Here is a 14,086-nt window from a genome sequence, read left to right as displayed (position 1 = left end):
TCCCTTCAGACTAAAGAGACTCAGTTCCTCCAGCCTGGCAGTGTGGGACACTCCCTTCAGACTAAAGAGACTCAGTTCCTCCAGCCTGTCAGGGTGGGACACTCCCTTCAGACTCAAGAGGTTCAGTTCCTCCAGCCTGGCGGTGTGGGACACTCCCTCCAGACTAAAGAGACTCAGTCCCTCCAGCCTGGCGGTGTGGGACCCTCCCTTCAGACTAAAGAGACTCAGTCCCTCCAGCCTGGCAGTGTGGGACACTCCCTCCTGACTAAAGAGACTCAGTTCCTCCAGCCTGTCAGTGGGGGATGCTCCCTTCAGACTGAAGAGGCTCAGTTCCTCCAGCCTGTCAGTGTGGGACACTCCCTTCAGACTAAAGAGACTCAGTTCCTCCAGCCTGTCAGTGCGGGACACTCCCTTCAGACTAAAGAGACTCAGTCCCTCCAGCCTGGCAGTGTGGCACCCTCCCTTCAGACTAAAGAGACCCAGTTCCTCCAGCCTGTCAGTGCGGGACACCCCCTTCAGACTGAAGAGGCTCAGTTCCTCCAGCCTGTCAGTGTGGCACCCTCCCTTCAGACTAAAGAGACCCAGTTCCTTCAGCCTGTCAGTGTGGGACACCCCCTCCACACACAACCGGGCCCTGCAAGAGCTGGACCAGCTGAGCCCCTCTCCCAGGACGCCGCTATCGGAGTCTGAGGGAGAGGCGGCTCCTTCCCCACTGTCCACCCTCTCTCCAGGAGAGCGAGAGATAGGTACTTTATTAATCCGGTACAATTCAGGTCCTACAGCAGCCAGGCAAGACAGTACAGGACAGATGTAGTAATACAGTAATACTGTATACTGATAAGAAAGGAACGTTTTAAGTGGAATTTCTTGAGAAAGCTACCTCAAAGACAGGAGGGGGAGGGTGGAGAGAAACGTGTATATATCAGCTGTGTAGAGCCATGTCCCCTCTGAGCTACTAGAACTACTATGGTCCTTACTGCGGTTCCTTGTGTGCCTACTGTAAAGCTTGGCTGGATGAATGCACACTTCAGGCTCGAATCTCTTGGTTTCTACAATGCCAGCTGATGTGCTGGAATATCGTCAAGTATAACAGTGGCTAGGACTTTGAACATCGTTGATGGTGCGTATTTTCATATCTGCACTGTGTTAAACACAACAATATGATCCCAATAAAGCTTAGAAGATCTGGCCTTTTCAGTATTTAGGAGTTCATTGATCCGAGGAGCTCACCCAGCTGTGTCTGGAGAGAAGCCAGGGTATCGCCTTCAACCACAGGGCTGGGCAGCCTGTTCCCCACCCCCACCACCCTCTGTGTACAGTAGAGCCTCCTGTCCTGACTGGAGAAGCTCACCCAGCTGTGTCTGGAGAGATGCCAGGGTATGGCCTTCAACCACAGGGCTGGGCAGCTTGTTCCCCACCCCCACCACCCTTTGTGTACAGTAGAGCCTCCTGTCCTGACTGGAGAAGCTCACCCAGCTGTGTCTGGAGAGATGCCAGGGTATCGCCTTCAACCACAGGGCTGGGCAGCTTGTTCCCCACCCCCACCACACTTTGTGTACAGTAGAGCCTCCTGTCCTGACTGGAGGAGCTCACCCAGCTGTGTCTGGAGAGATGCCAGGGTATCGCCTTCAACCACAGGGCTGGGCAGCTTGTTCCCCACCCCCACCACCCTTTGTGTACAGTAGAGCCTCCTGTCCTGACTGGAGAAGCTCACCCAGCTGTGTCTGGAGAGATGCCAGGGTATCGCCTTCAACCACAGGGCTGGGCAGCTTGTTCCCCACCCCCACCACACTTTGTGTACAGTAGAGCCTCCTGTCCTGACTGGAGGAGCTCACCCAGCTGTGTCTGGAGAGATGCCAGGGTATCGCCTTCAACCACAGGGCTGGGCAGCTTGTTCCCCACCCCCACCACCCTTTGTGTACAGAAGAGCCTCCTGTCCTGACTGGAGGAGCTCACCCAGCTGTGTCTGGAGGGGAGCCAGGGTATCGGCTTCAACTACAGGGCTGGGCGGCTTGTTCCCCACCCCCACCGCCCTTTGTGTAAAGTGTGGTGTCTCGGCTTCCAAGTGCTCTTTCGAGGAGCTCCTGTCTCCCTGCTCTTTTTCAGACGTCCGCTGGGTTGACTTCGTCCCCGGGCCGGGAGTAAAGACATTTTGAAAGCGTGCCGATAACAGAGGCCAGTGATGGAGGGGACGAGAACATGCCCTGTCAGGCCTCTTCGACAGCTGTACATCATTTCCCGGCACAGTCGAAGCTCAGGTCTGCACAAGTCTCTGGTGCTCTGTAAGTGTGTGAACTCCAGTGGCTTCTGTCATTAATTTCAACCGGTCAGGACCTGTATTCCAATATTGGCTCCATCAAAACAGGTTATGTATTTAATTGTCCTCCATTTTGACATGGCTCTATGACTTTGAACTATGTTTTCATGTCGTACAAAAAACTAAACCGGATTATTTATTGGTCCCGATTCTCATAAGCGAGTTTTGTGTTTTATTTATTTTTTTATTGTTGCAGCCACTCCTGAGCAAAGCGCTTATTTTCTGAATAGGTGGTATCATTGCGATGTTGACACTAAGGCTGGAAATCCTGACATTGAAAGTCGGACTAAAGAGACTCAGTCCCTCCAGCCTGGCGGTGTGGGACCCTCCCTTCAGACTAAGGAGACTCAGTTCCTCCAGCCTGGCGGTGTGGGACCCTCCCTTCAGACTAAAGAGACTCAGTTCCTCCAGCCTGGCAGTGGGGGACACCCCCTTCAGACTAAAGAGACTCAGTCCCTCCAGCCTGGCGGTGTGGGACCCCTCCCTCAGACCCTGACGTGTACCGTGTCTGGTTGCTGAAATCGCTGTACATTGCTGTGGACACACGTGACTCCGGTGATTTCCCTGACACAGAGAAGGGTCTCACGTCAGCCCCTGTCCACACAGCTGTGTGTACATTAGTGGGAGGAGCACAGGGGGCTGCTTGTGTCAGAACACCTCCTGGTAGAGGAGGTGTGGAGGCAGAGCCGAATTCACAGTCACTACGTCGGGCTGTCTGACGTGCCTAATTCCACGGTGTCTGCGTTCCTGGGTGTCAACATCATGATGAAGTAGGTTTGCTCCAGGTCACAGGTAAGGACAGGTCCCGAAAAGAGCAGGAACGTTGCCTGCCTTTCCTTTGCGGCAGGGAAGAAACCCGTTACCTGTCCCTCTGCAGCATAATTCCGATCTCTAGGGCTCAGGTGGGCCACTGCCTTGCAGGAGTTTATCCTTTATACTTAACAGTCGTTCTATAGCGAGACCCGTAGTTATCGGAGTCTGTGCCTGCTGTTTTCTTAACCTGGAGGGGGGGACTCCTGGGAAAGCTGAGGCTGCTGCTGGGAGAGGGGTGAGCGGGGCCAGCAGGGGGCGCTCTCACCCTGCGGTCTGTGGGGGTCCTGATGCCCCAGTATAGTGACGGGGGACACTGGACTGTAAACAGGCGCCGTCCTTCGGATGAGACGTCAAACCGAGGTCCTGACCCTCTGTGCTCATTAACAATCCCGGGGTGTCTCTGGAGAAGAGTAGGGGTGTCACCCCAGTGTCCTGGCCTAATTCCCCCCCTGGTCTTTACCCATCATGGCCTCCTAATCACCCCCCTCTCTGAACTGGCTCCATCCCTCTGCTCTCCTCCCCACTGAGAGCTGCTGTGTGCTGAGCGGACTGGAGCGTCATCCAGGTGGGGGCTGCACACTGGGGGGGGCTGGAGGGGATCCCCCTGACCTGGGAAGAGCTCTGAGGGGAGGGTCCAGCAAGGCGCTATAGAGAGTGTAAAGATGCTGATGATGATGATTATTGAGGGTATCGGCCAGGGTATTGGCTTCAACCACTTGGCTGGGCGGCTTGTTCCCCACCCCCACCACCCTCTGTGTACAGAAGAGCCTCCTGTCCCACTGAGAGCTGCTGTGTGCTGAGCGGACTGGAGCATCATCCAGGTGGGGGCTGCACACTGGGGGGGGGCTGGAGGGGATCCCCCTGACCCGGGAAGAGCTCTGAGGGGAGAGTCCAGAAGGGCGCTATATAAGTGTAAGCAATTATTAATTATTATTATTATACCTCAGGACATACAGCTCCACTTGCTATTATTATTATTAACAATTCAGAACCTCACTACCGTCGAAGTAGCTGCAGATTATAATAATAATTATCGAATAATATTATTCTAATAATAATCGCGAGGTGAACGTGAAACCCTGCCAGACGGCCCGTCGGTATGTTCGATCACGATCAGTCAGGGGGCCAGGTTGGGAAATTCCTCTGGGGCAGTCACAGCTGCTCCGCTTCACCTCCTCCCTCTCCGAATTTCAGACGCCCCCCACCCCAGCCCTGGAGCAGTCTGAGTAGGGGCAGGTTTCTGCAGCCCTGCGAGCCTTATATGGCGTTCCTTACCTGTTCGGAGCGCTATAAGACAGGCTCGGGCAAGGGCACACTGTCACAGTCCTCCAGGAAGAGCTGAGAGAGCTTCGTACAACCGTGAGTCTGAAGACTTTTTTTTTTTATTAACATGCTCCGGGATGCCTTACTATATCTGTTTATAATAATAATGATAAACTTTATTTTATATAGCGCCTCTAAAGGTGGCCTCTCAAAGCGCTTTACAGGATGACAACAACAATAAATAAGAAGAATACACCAGATAAAACACAGTTATAACACACAGAGGAGAGCGTGGATGGTGGTACTAAGAGAAGCAGAGGGGGTGAAGAATGGATCCAGTTCAGTAAAGGCTCTTCTGAAGAAGAGGGTTTGGAGTCTGGATTGGCAGGAGTTTAGAGAAGGGGACTCTCTGACATCCTTGGGCAGAGAGTTCCAGAGCTTGGGGGCACAACAGGATTTTAAAGTCTACGCGGAATTTGACCGGAAGCCAGTGCAGGGACTCCAGGATAGGAGTGATGTGAACACTTGCACTAGACCTGGTCAGGGTTCTGGCTGCTGAATTTTGGACAGACTGCAGCTTTCATGCAACCTTATCACTCAGGTTGATTCATATAAGTACTTATAGACCGTAAACCTGTGCTGGTCTACTCACGTGAAGACTGTTTGCTCCAAAGTTCAGCAGCGCTTATATTTCCTTATGTGTGTCCTGTGATGGACTTGTCTCCTGTCCAGGGTGTGTGAGTGTGTGTGTGTGTCCTGTGATGGACTGGTGTCCTGTCCAGGGTGTGTGAGTGTGTGTGTGTGTCCTGTGATGGACTGGTGTACTGTCCAGGGTGTGTGTGTGTCTGTGTGTGTCCTGTGATGGACTGGTGTCCTGTCCAGGGTGTGTGTCCTGTGATGGACTGGTGTCCTGTCCAGGGTGTGTGTGTGTGTGTGTGTGTGTGTGTGTGTGTCCTCTGATGGACTGGTGGACTGGGGAGTAGGGCGATGATAGCTCAGACAGGTACTGAGGCGCCCAGCCACGCAGAGCCCTATAGGTGAGCAGGAGGATTTTAAAAGTCCACACCGAATTTGACCTGAAGCCATTTTTTGGCTCTGTTGTCCCGTCTGCTGCCTTCGCCCTGCGCTTTCGATTTGAACCGGACAGTCTTGCAGTCCTCCTTGTCTCTCCTGGCCTTAATGTGGGGGAGGGGTGTCTGTGCTGTCCGCCCGGTCACAGAAACTGATCAGTCGTTAAGAGGACTCGGTTTCCGACGATTTGCACAGCATTCCAGTGAGCGGTGAGACTTGTGTAGACTTGAAATCTGGCGTGTGCTGTCTCCACTGGGTACCTCCCCAGTAGGGTATCTCAAGCAGGGTGTTGGTCTCTCAGCTTGAGCTGTAGTTCATCTCAAGCCCATCGGCCACGAGCGGGTGTTCTGGCAGAGGAACAGGAGGGGGGAAACAACTTTATATCCGTGGTATTTGCCTTAAAAAAAAAAACACAACAAAACAGCCTCTTTCTCTTTGCAGGAGAGACGCTTCAGTGCCGAAGGCCGCCCTCGAACCTGCTTCAGGATGTCTCAGTGTCGCGGTAAGCGTGTTCTGATCCGTCAACCCCAATCGGATATCGTGGTGCTAGGCCTGCAGCTGTGGGTTTTGACCCCTTGCTGTCTTGCGGAGGTGTGGTGAGGCTTTAGGACGAGCTGAGCCACAGTGTGCCGGCTTGATTTCAGTTATTGAAGGCGTTTGCTCAGGGCGGACGTGCAGGAAGTTTCACACGGACTCAGGGGCTCAAGGTCTTCATGGTGGACACTCTGGGTTGGAAAGGTTTTGACATGGGGGACGTGGGGGTGAAGAAAATATTTAAAAAGCCTGTTTGTTTTTTTTTGCTGAATGTCTCTCTCTCTCTCTCAGACCTAGTGCCTGCGGATCAGCAGCTGATGAACGACATGGAGATGTTCCGGGATATGGTCCCGGCCGCAGAGAAGACGGCTCTGCTCTTCCACCTGTCCTACCTGTGTCTGGCCACCCACCCCGAGCTGGAGAGGAAGCTGAGGCTCAAGGCCACCGAGAGCCAGCAGCTGTTCGCCTCCTCCGAGGTCCTGCTGCTCCAGGTGGGTCTGTGTGCCTGCTGCTCCAGGTGGGTCTGTGTGCCTGCTGCTCCAGGTGAGTCTGTGGACTTGCAGCTCCAGGTGAGTCGGTGTGTGTCTCAGTTGTGTGTGTGTGTGTGTGTGTGTGTGTGTGTGTGTGTGTAACTGCTGCTCCAGGTGAGTCTGTGTACCTGCTACTGCATGTGAGTGTGTCCAGGTGTCTTGTGATGGACTGGTGTCCTGTCCAGGGTGTGTAAGTGTGTATGTGTCCTGTGATGGACAGGTGTCCTGTCCAGGATGTTTAAGTGTGTGTGTGTCCTGTGATGGACTGGTGTCCTGTCCAGGGTGTGTAAGTGTGTGTGTGTGTCCTGTGATGGACTGGTGTCCTCTCCAGGGTGTGTGTGTGTCCTGTGATGGACTGGTGTCCTGTCCAGGGTGTGTGAGTGTGTGTGTGTGTCCTGTGATGGACTGGTGTCCTGTCCAGGGTGTGTGAGAGTGTGTGTGTGTCCTGTGATGGACTGGTGTCCTGTCCAGGGTGTGTGAGAGTGTGTGTGTGTGTCCTGTGATGGACTGGTGTCCTGTCCAGGGTGTGTGTGAGTGTGTGTGTGTGTCCTGTGATGGACTGGTGTCCTGTCCAGGGTGTGTGAGTGTCCTGTGATGGAGCTGTGGGGATGGATGGATAAATACATCCTAAAATCTAGATCCGGGGTGTCTTCCCTGTTGGAATAACAGCGCTGGAGACTCTGAGACAGTGGGGATCAGCATTGCGAAACAGAGATAACAGTGCTGGGGCTTGATCTCGCTCGCAGTGCGCCAGTACGGGCAACAACATCATCAACACCATGCTGCCGATGATCCGGACGGCGGTGAAGAAGAGGAACGTGGCGCTGGCCAAGAAGTTCCTGGACAAGTCGAAGGGCTGGATCGAGGACATCTGCCACCAGGTGGACCGCTCGGTGGAGAAGTAAGACCCCCCGTCCCCCCAGTCACCGCAAGCAGCCAGAGACCCAGGGATATCGGGATGCATTCCGACCGAACAGCTTGTTCCACCCTCCCACCACCCTTTGTGTAAAGCACTTCCTGTTAGGCTCGAATTATCCGCTCCCATACTGTCTGCCGTTTCTTCATATTAGTTAGACGTTCAGCCCAGGGTGCCCGTTATCGTTGTCCTGACACCACTGAAGACCTTATTTGACCAACTAGGAGAAAGTACTGCGAGATCCTCTTCTGCTGTTGGCGTCGGTCAAAACTCTTCATCGGTCACCCAGTAACTTCAAGATCACAAAGCCGAAGTGGGCCAGGGAGCCAATGAGAGGCAGAGTAGTTTATAAGATCACTTTATGGGCCCAATACAGTTTCTTGCAGGAGGAATTGGTCTTGTCGCAGACCCCAGCTGGCTCTCCAGGAGACACACAGACGGGGAGAGAGAGAAGCTGGGGGTCAGAGCACAGGGTCGGCCATTTATACGGCGCCACCTGGAGCAGCTGGGGTTCAGGGCCTCGCTCAGGGGCCCCAGAGGAGTACGATTGCCCTACAGTATGCACACATACAGTACATAGGCGTTCGTAGCGGCCCCGTTCTCTCAGGGGGCCCACAGTACAAAAAGACGACGCCCCACAGTGTGCACGGCACGTCACAAACCGGTAAATAGCGCGTCACAACAGCCCACCATCATGCACAACCCAACACCAAGAACGGGCAGTGCTGGGACAGTAGATGTGCACTGTGCACTGTGCACGAGTTCAGCAGCTGTAGCGGTGAATCATTCCCACTGCTGCCCTCTGCTGGCGAACAGGGGGAGGCTCCTTCCAATGGGTCCCAGGCTGCTTTCAAGCAGCAATAATAATAATAATAATAATAGTAATAATAATAATAATTATAATAATTGTTTATGCTTATATAGCGCTTTTCTGGACACTCCACTCAAAGCGCTTTACAGGTCATGGGGAATCCCACTACCGCCACCAGTGTGCAGCCCCCACCTGGATGATGCTCCAGTCCGCTCCGCACACAGCAGCTCTCAGTGGGGAGGAGAGCAGAGTGATGAAGCCAGTTCAGAGATGGGGGGTTATTAGGAGGCCATGATGGGTAAAGACCAGGGGGGAAATTTGGCCAGGACACCGGGGTTACACCCCTACTTTTCTCCAGAGACACCCCGGAATTGTTAATGAGCACAGAGAGTCAGGACCTCGGTTTTACGTCTCATCCGAAGGACGGCGCCTGTTTACAGTCCAGTGTCCCCCGTCACTATACTGGGGCATCAGGACCCACACAGACCGCAGGGTGAGAGCGCCCCCTGCTGGCCCCGCTAACACCTCTCCTTAGTTTTTCAGCAGGTGAACGTCTTCCCCCCACCCCCCCACCCCCCCGTCTCTCGGCTCGCTGGCTCGGATTCTCCTGTCCCATACGGTCTCGGTGAGGGGAGGGGGGGGGCTGCAGGCTTCCACACAAAAGAGGGGTCACAGCTCCCCACCCGGTCTCCTCCTGCAGGTACGAGAATCTGAGCAAAGGCGTGGGCGACACCTGCAGCGACGTGGTCAAGACCAAGGCGGACAAGGAGCAGCAGAAGAAAGAGAAGACGGCGGAGGCCCAGGCCCTGGAGGGACAGTGCAGCAAGCTGGACGCCTCGGTCAAACAGCTGCAGGGGGAGAGGAACCAGCTGGAGAAGGACATCCAGGAGAAGAACGATGAGCTGCAGGGCCTCATCAACAGCATCGGGGAGCGCGACCGCAAGTTTGGCATCGTGGCGGCCGTGGTGCCCATCCTGGGCGCCCTGATCAACGCCATCCAGAAGGCCGCCAACGACCCCAAGGACAAGGCGGCCGTGGAGACCCTCAAGGTCCAGCTGGAGGAGCTGCGCAGCCGCAAGGACGCCAAGGTGTCGGAGATGTGGCAGAAGGAGAAGGAGCTGATCCGGCTGCAGCTGGACTACGCCAAGGTCCAGATCGACATGGGTAGGCGGGCGGGTTGCCGGATCGTGGGGGGCCGCTGGGACGTGTTTTGTGTGGGGTGTTGGCCTCAACAACGTGGCTGGACGGCTTGCTCCACACCCCTACCACCTTTTGTGTGAAGGAGCCGCTCCTGCCCTGACTGAAGTCCCGCTCTCGGCTTCAAGCCCATAGCGAAGTCAGGATTTAGGGAAATGTGTTTTGATTTTTTACGTGATTGTTTGCTTGTAACAGACCTGAGCTGTCGCCAGAGTTGAAACCGGTAGGCGGGCGTGTTGCCGGACCGTGGGGGGCCGCTGTGACGAGGCTTGTCTGCCGGGGTGAGGTCACGGCCTCGGCGACCCAGATTCCCACCGGCAGCTCAGGACAGGCCTGTCCCGGTCCAACAACTCGGTGCAGGAAAACGTCCTGTTTGTAACCTCCAGGCTCGGCTGGCAGATCGGTAACTGACTGAGAAGCAGATCTCAGCCAGCTGCGTCTTGACCCAATTCTGGGTGTCGGCTTCAGCCACATGGCTGGGCAGGGTGTTCCCCACTCCTCCCACCCTTTGTGTACAGAAGAGCCTCCTGTCCAGCTGCGTCTTGACCCAATTCTGGGTGTCGGCTTCAGCCACATGGCTGGGCAGGGTGTTCCCCACTCCCCCCACCCTTTGTGTACAGAAGAGCCTCCTGTCCAGCTGTGTCTTGACCCAATTCTGGGTGTCGGCTTCAGCCACATGGCTGGGCAGGCTGTTCCCCACTCCCCCCACCCTTTGTGTACAGAAGAGCCTCCTGTCCAGCTGCGTCTTGACCCAATTCTGGGTGTCGGCTTCAGCCACATGGCTGGGCAGGGTGTTCCCCACTCCCCCCACCCTTTGTGTACAGAAGAGCCTCCTGTCCTAACTGAAGGAGCTCACCCAGCTGTGTCTGGAGAGGAGCCAGGGTATCGGCTTCAACCACAGGGCTGGGCAGCTTGTTCCCCACCCCCACCACCCTCTGTGTACAGAAGAGCCTCTTGGGTTTTATCTGCACCCCTGCAGAGTTCTTCACTTTTCAAGGGATGGTTGTATCCCCCAGGTAGCAACAAATAAAGATGAACAGAAACGCTGCAAAGGCTAATTAAATGTAACTTTCTCTGCAGTAAGCTTAAAAAGCTTCAGCACTAGTCTTGTCCATAGCTAACCAGAGACTTGGAGAAATGCACTAATGTTTGTAATGATGTGTAATTAACAGTGTGATAACATGTTAATAGGTTGCTTATAACAGACCTGAAGTGTCACCAGAGTTAAACAGCTTCATTCTCGAAAATCCGCCGTCGTTTCCCATCTAAAAATGACATCTGCCTCTTGATCGAGCCTCTCCAGCAATTCCCGTTTTCCTCCCCTGCCTGCCAGGATCCATTGGCGACCCCAAGATGCTGGCAGAGGTCCAGAAGTGCCTGACCAAGATCCAGGAGATCCTGCTGCAGATGAAGAAGTTCTGGGAGACGACCGGCGTGGCGCTGGACAACCTCAAGCAGAGGACCTTCGCCGGAGAGGACATGCTGGACTTCCTGGAGGACTGCGAGATGGACTTCCTGTCCAGCCTGGATAAGGCCGAGCCGGTCAGTTGGTTTTTCTGCTCGATTCTGGTAGATCGATCTCAGGGGTGGACAGAGCTGTCCTGCTCGGCGTCTCTCTCGGTCGGGTTGAACTTGTCTGATCTGGTACCTGCTGGCACCGGATCTTTGTCCTGGACACCCCCAGGCACTCCGACTTGTCCAGAAATTGTACTGCAGCACCAACAATCCTACAGGCAGCCCCTGAGCTGCTGAGGCGCTGATGTTACTGTGGCTCCTGACCGGTGCGGCGCTTGTCCTGTATGGGCGCGGCTGGTGTCTGTTCTGTCGCCCTGTCAGGTGGAGATAAGAGAAACGAGAGTGAAAAGTGTAGCCTACAGCGATAGCTACGAGATTGAAGAGCAAGGTGGGAGGTTTCACAGGGGACGCAGGCGATCGGGAGTTTATGTGCTAAACATCCAGTCGGCCCCCGGTGCCTTCTGGGATAGAATTCGGTCAGACCCTTTCACGGGTCAGGGATGATCCTGTGGGTGGTTCGGCGCTGCAGGGGTTTGCGAGACACGCGGAGTGCCCCCCCCAATGCCTTCTGGGATAGAGGTCCCCCCCCCCCCCCCCCCCCGAGCGAGCAGATGATTCCTGGCGGGCCGATGGGTGCGTTTTGATTCCTATTGGCCTGTGTTATTCTCCAGGCCTCGGCGCGGCAGGGATAAATCCTGTTGCTCTCAACCGCTCTTCGCTGAACTGGACTCAAACCCCCCTCTCGCGCCCAAGATGGCAACTGGCAGCCCCCCCCCTGCTGGAGTCCAGCAGGTGTGAGCCTGGTCAGTACCTGGAGGGGAGACCTCCTGGGGAAAAACTAAGGCTGCTGCTGGGAGAGGGGTGAGTGGGGCCAGCAGGGGGCGCTCACCCTGCGGTCTGTGTGGGTCCTAATGCCCCAGTATAGTGACAGGGACACTGGACTGTAAACAGGCGCCGTCCTTCGGATGAGACGTAAAACCGAGGTCCTGACTCTCTCTGGTCATTAACAATCCCAGGGCGTCTCTTGAAAAGAGTAGGGGTGTAACCCCGGTGTCCTGGCCAAATTTCCCATTGGCCCTTACCAGTCATGGCCTCCTAATAACCCCCCTCTCTGAACTGGCTTCATCCCTCTGCTCTCCTCCCCACTGAGAGCTGGTGTGTGGGGAGCGTTCTGGCGCACTATGGCTGCCGTCGCATCATCCAGGTGGGGGCTGCACACTGGTGGCGGTAGTGGGATTCCCCCTGACCTGTACAGCGCTTTGAGTGGAGTGTCCAGAAAAGCGCTATACAAGTGTCAGCAATTATTTGTCCCGAGCCGCGCGGGTCTATCTGGGGACATGGGGTCGCGCGGCTCAGCCAGCAGGATCGCCAGCAGCAGGAACGTTTCCTCTCGTTTCCCGCCTCACGTCTGCGCTTCTCCTCCTCCCCCCTTCCCCGCCCCGCAGATCTGGAAGAGCTTCTGCAACGTCTGCATGCACGTCCGCGGGATGTTCATCCTGCAGTCCAAGGAGGCCTACAGGTTCCTGGAGGTCAGCCCCTCGGCCCTGAGCAAGGAGCAGTGGCAGCAGGAGTACGACAGCGTGGTGGCCCAGCTGGGCAAGCTGAACCCCCCCGCCCCCCGGGAGCTGCCGGACCAGGAGGCCGGGAAGGCGGTCGAGGGGCCGAAGTAGGGGGGGCTGCTGGGATATCGACCGCTCTGAAGGGGCTCGTGGGGCTCCGGCGATGCTGTTCACACGCAATAAAAGGTCTATCGGCACCTCTTGTGTAGTGGCTTTTTTCCCCGCAGTGATTATCCGTACCAGGGGGCCCCTGCTTTCAATCCCCCGCCCGTCAGCAGGTCCCCTGCCGTCTCGGTCGTGTGGCGCGGGGCTCTGGCAAAGATGGCGGCTCGCGTCGGGAACTACATTTCCCAGAAGGCATTGGGGGGGGGGGGGGATGACCTGCGCCATCCTCCGTCACCTGACCTATTTGGAGGCAGACCATTGGTCAGGTGACTGCCACAAGCCAGGAAGCTGAGGACTCCGGGTCAGCTGTCTTCCCGCTGGCTGTACCTCAGTCATATAGCGCAGCACGGTGCCCTACAGCACTGCGGCCCCGAGTTTGACTCCTGGAGTGCTCTGTCTGTGTGGAGTTTGCACGTTCTCCCTGTGTCCATGTGGGTTTAACCCCCCCCCCCCACAGTCCAGAGACATTGCTGGTGGGTTCACTGGCCTATAGGAAAACTGGCCTTAGTCTTTTTCTACATTTCTCTACAATCTCACAGTGTTGTCCTGCCTGCACAGTAGTGGTAGAAACCATGAAGTTAATTCTTCCGATCGGCTTTAATTCAGACCTCTGTCCGCTAATTAGACACCCTGCCATCCCGATGCTCAGGGCATGAACATGAGTCTTCACCCCCAGCTGCTTGTGAAACACAGGAGGAGGGAGGAGGCTGGTTCTCTTTCGTCTGGAATGATTCATGGGGGGGGGTTTGACCGGATTTGGAGAGGGGGAGGGGGGTCCAGTCTGTTGACAGAAATAAGCAGCCATCACATTAATAATTCAGTACATCGCATATATATAAAAAAAATGGCATGCTGTAACCTTTCACAGGGGACGTTTCAGCTCCCATGGGAAGGGTGGTCCCTAGTATTCATACATACTAGTATTGAGCAGAAATTGTGAAGACGTCCCCTGAGGTGGCTTTTCGCCGCATGAAATACCAGTATTAGGTGCCCGAGTAGTTTTCACTATCCCTGTTATGGCCAGCAGCCAGATCACCCTGCAACTCCCAGCTGGCAGCCCCCCCCACTGGAGACTCAGCAGGTGTGAGTCTGGTCAGTACCTGGATGGGGAGACCTCCTGGGAAAAACCAAGGCTGCTGCTGGGAGAGGGGTGAGTGGGGCCAGCAGGGGGCGCTCTCACCCTGCGGTCCGTGTGGGTCCTGATGCCCCAGTATAGTGACGGGGGACACTGGACTGTAAACAGGCGCCGTCCTTCGGATGAGACGTCAAACCGAGGTCCTGGCTCTCTGTGCTCATTAACAATCCCGGGGTGTCTCTGGAGAAGAGTAGGGGTGTTACCCCAGTGTCCTGGCCTGATTCCCCCCCTGGTCTTGACCCATCATGGCCTCCTAATCA

At 55.5% G+C, this 14,086-nt stretch overlaps 1 protein-coding gene across 1 annotated transcript; it reads left to right on the top strand.

Annotated features, from left to right (window-relative positions):
* Positions 1-4,439: 4,439 nt before the first annotated feature.
* Positions 4,440-12,723, top strand: LOC148813396 (uncharacterized). The gene is made up of 7 exons (XM_088908393.1): positions 4,440-4,489; positions 5,906-5,966; positions 6,290-6,489; positions 7,275-7,429; positions 8,956-9,419; positions 10,786-10,994; positions 12,413-12,723. The coding sequence occupies exons 2-7, from the start codon at positions 5,951-5,953 to the stop codon at positions 12,635-12,637; spliced, it is 1,269 nt and encodes a 422-aa protein (XP_088764519.1). The 5' UTR covers positions 4,440-4,489; positions 5,906-5,950; the 3' UTR covers positions 12,638-12,723.
* Positions 12,724-14,086: the final 1,363 nt, after the last annotated feature.

This window comes from Atractosteus spatula (assembly GCF_055471065.1).
Source record: "Atractosteus spatula isolate fAtrSpa1 chromosome 10 unlocalized genomic scaffold, fAtrSpa1.hap1 SUPER_10_unloc_1, whole genome shotgun sequence".
Classification (NCBI taxonomy): Eukaryota; Metazoa; Chordata; class Actinopteri; order Semionotiformes; family Lepisosteidae; genus Atractosteus; species Atractosteus spatula.
This window is presented reverse-complemented; position numbering and strand designations above follow the sequence as displayed.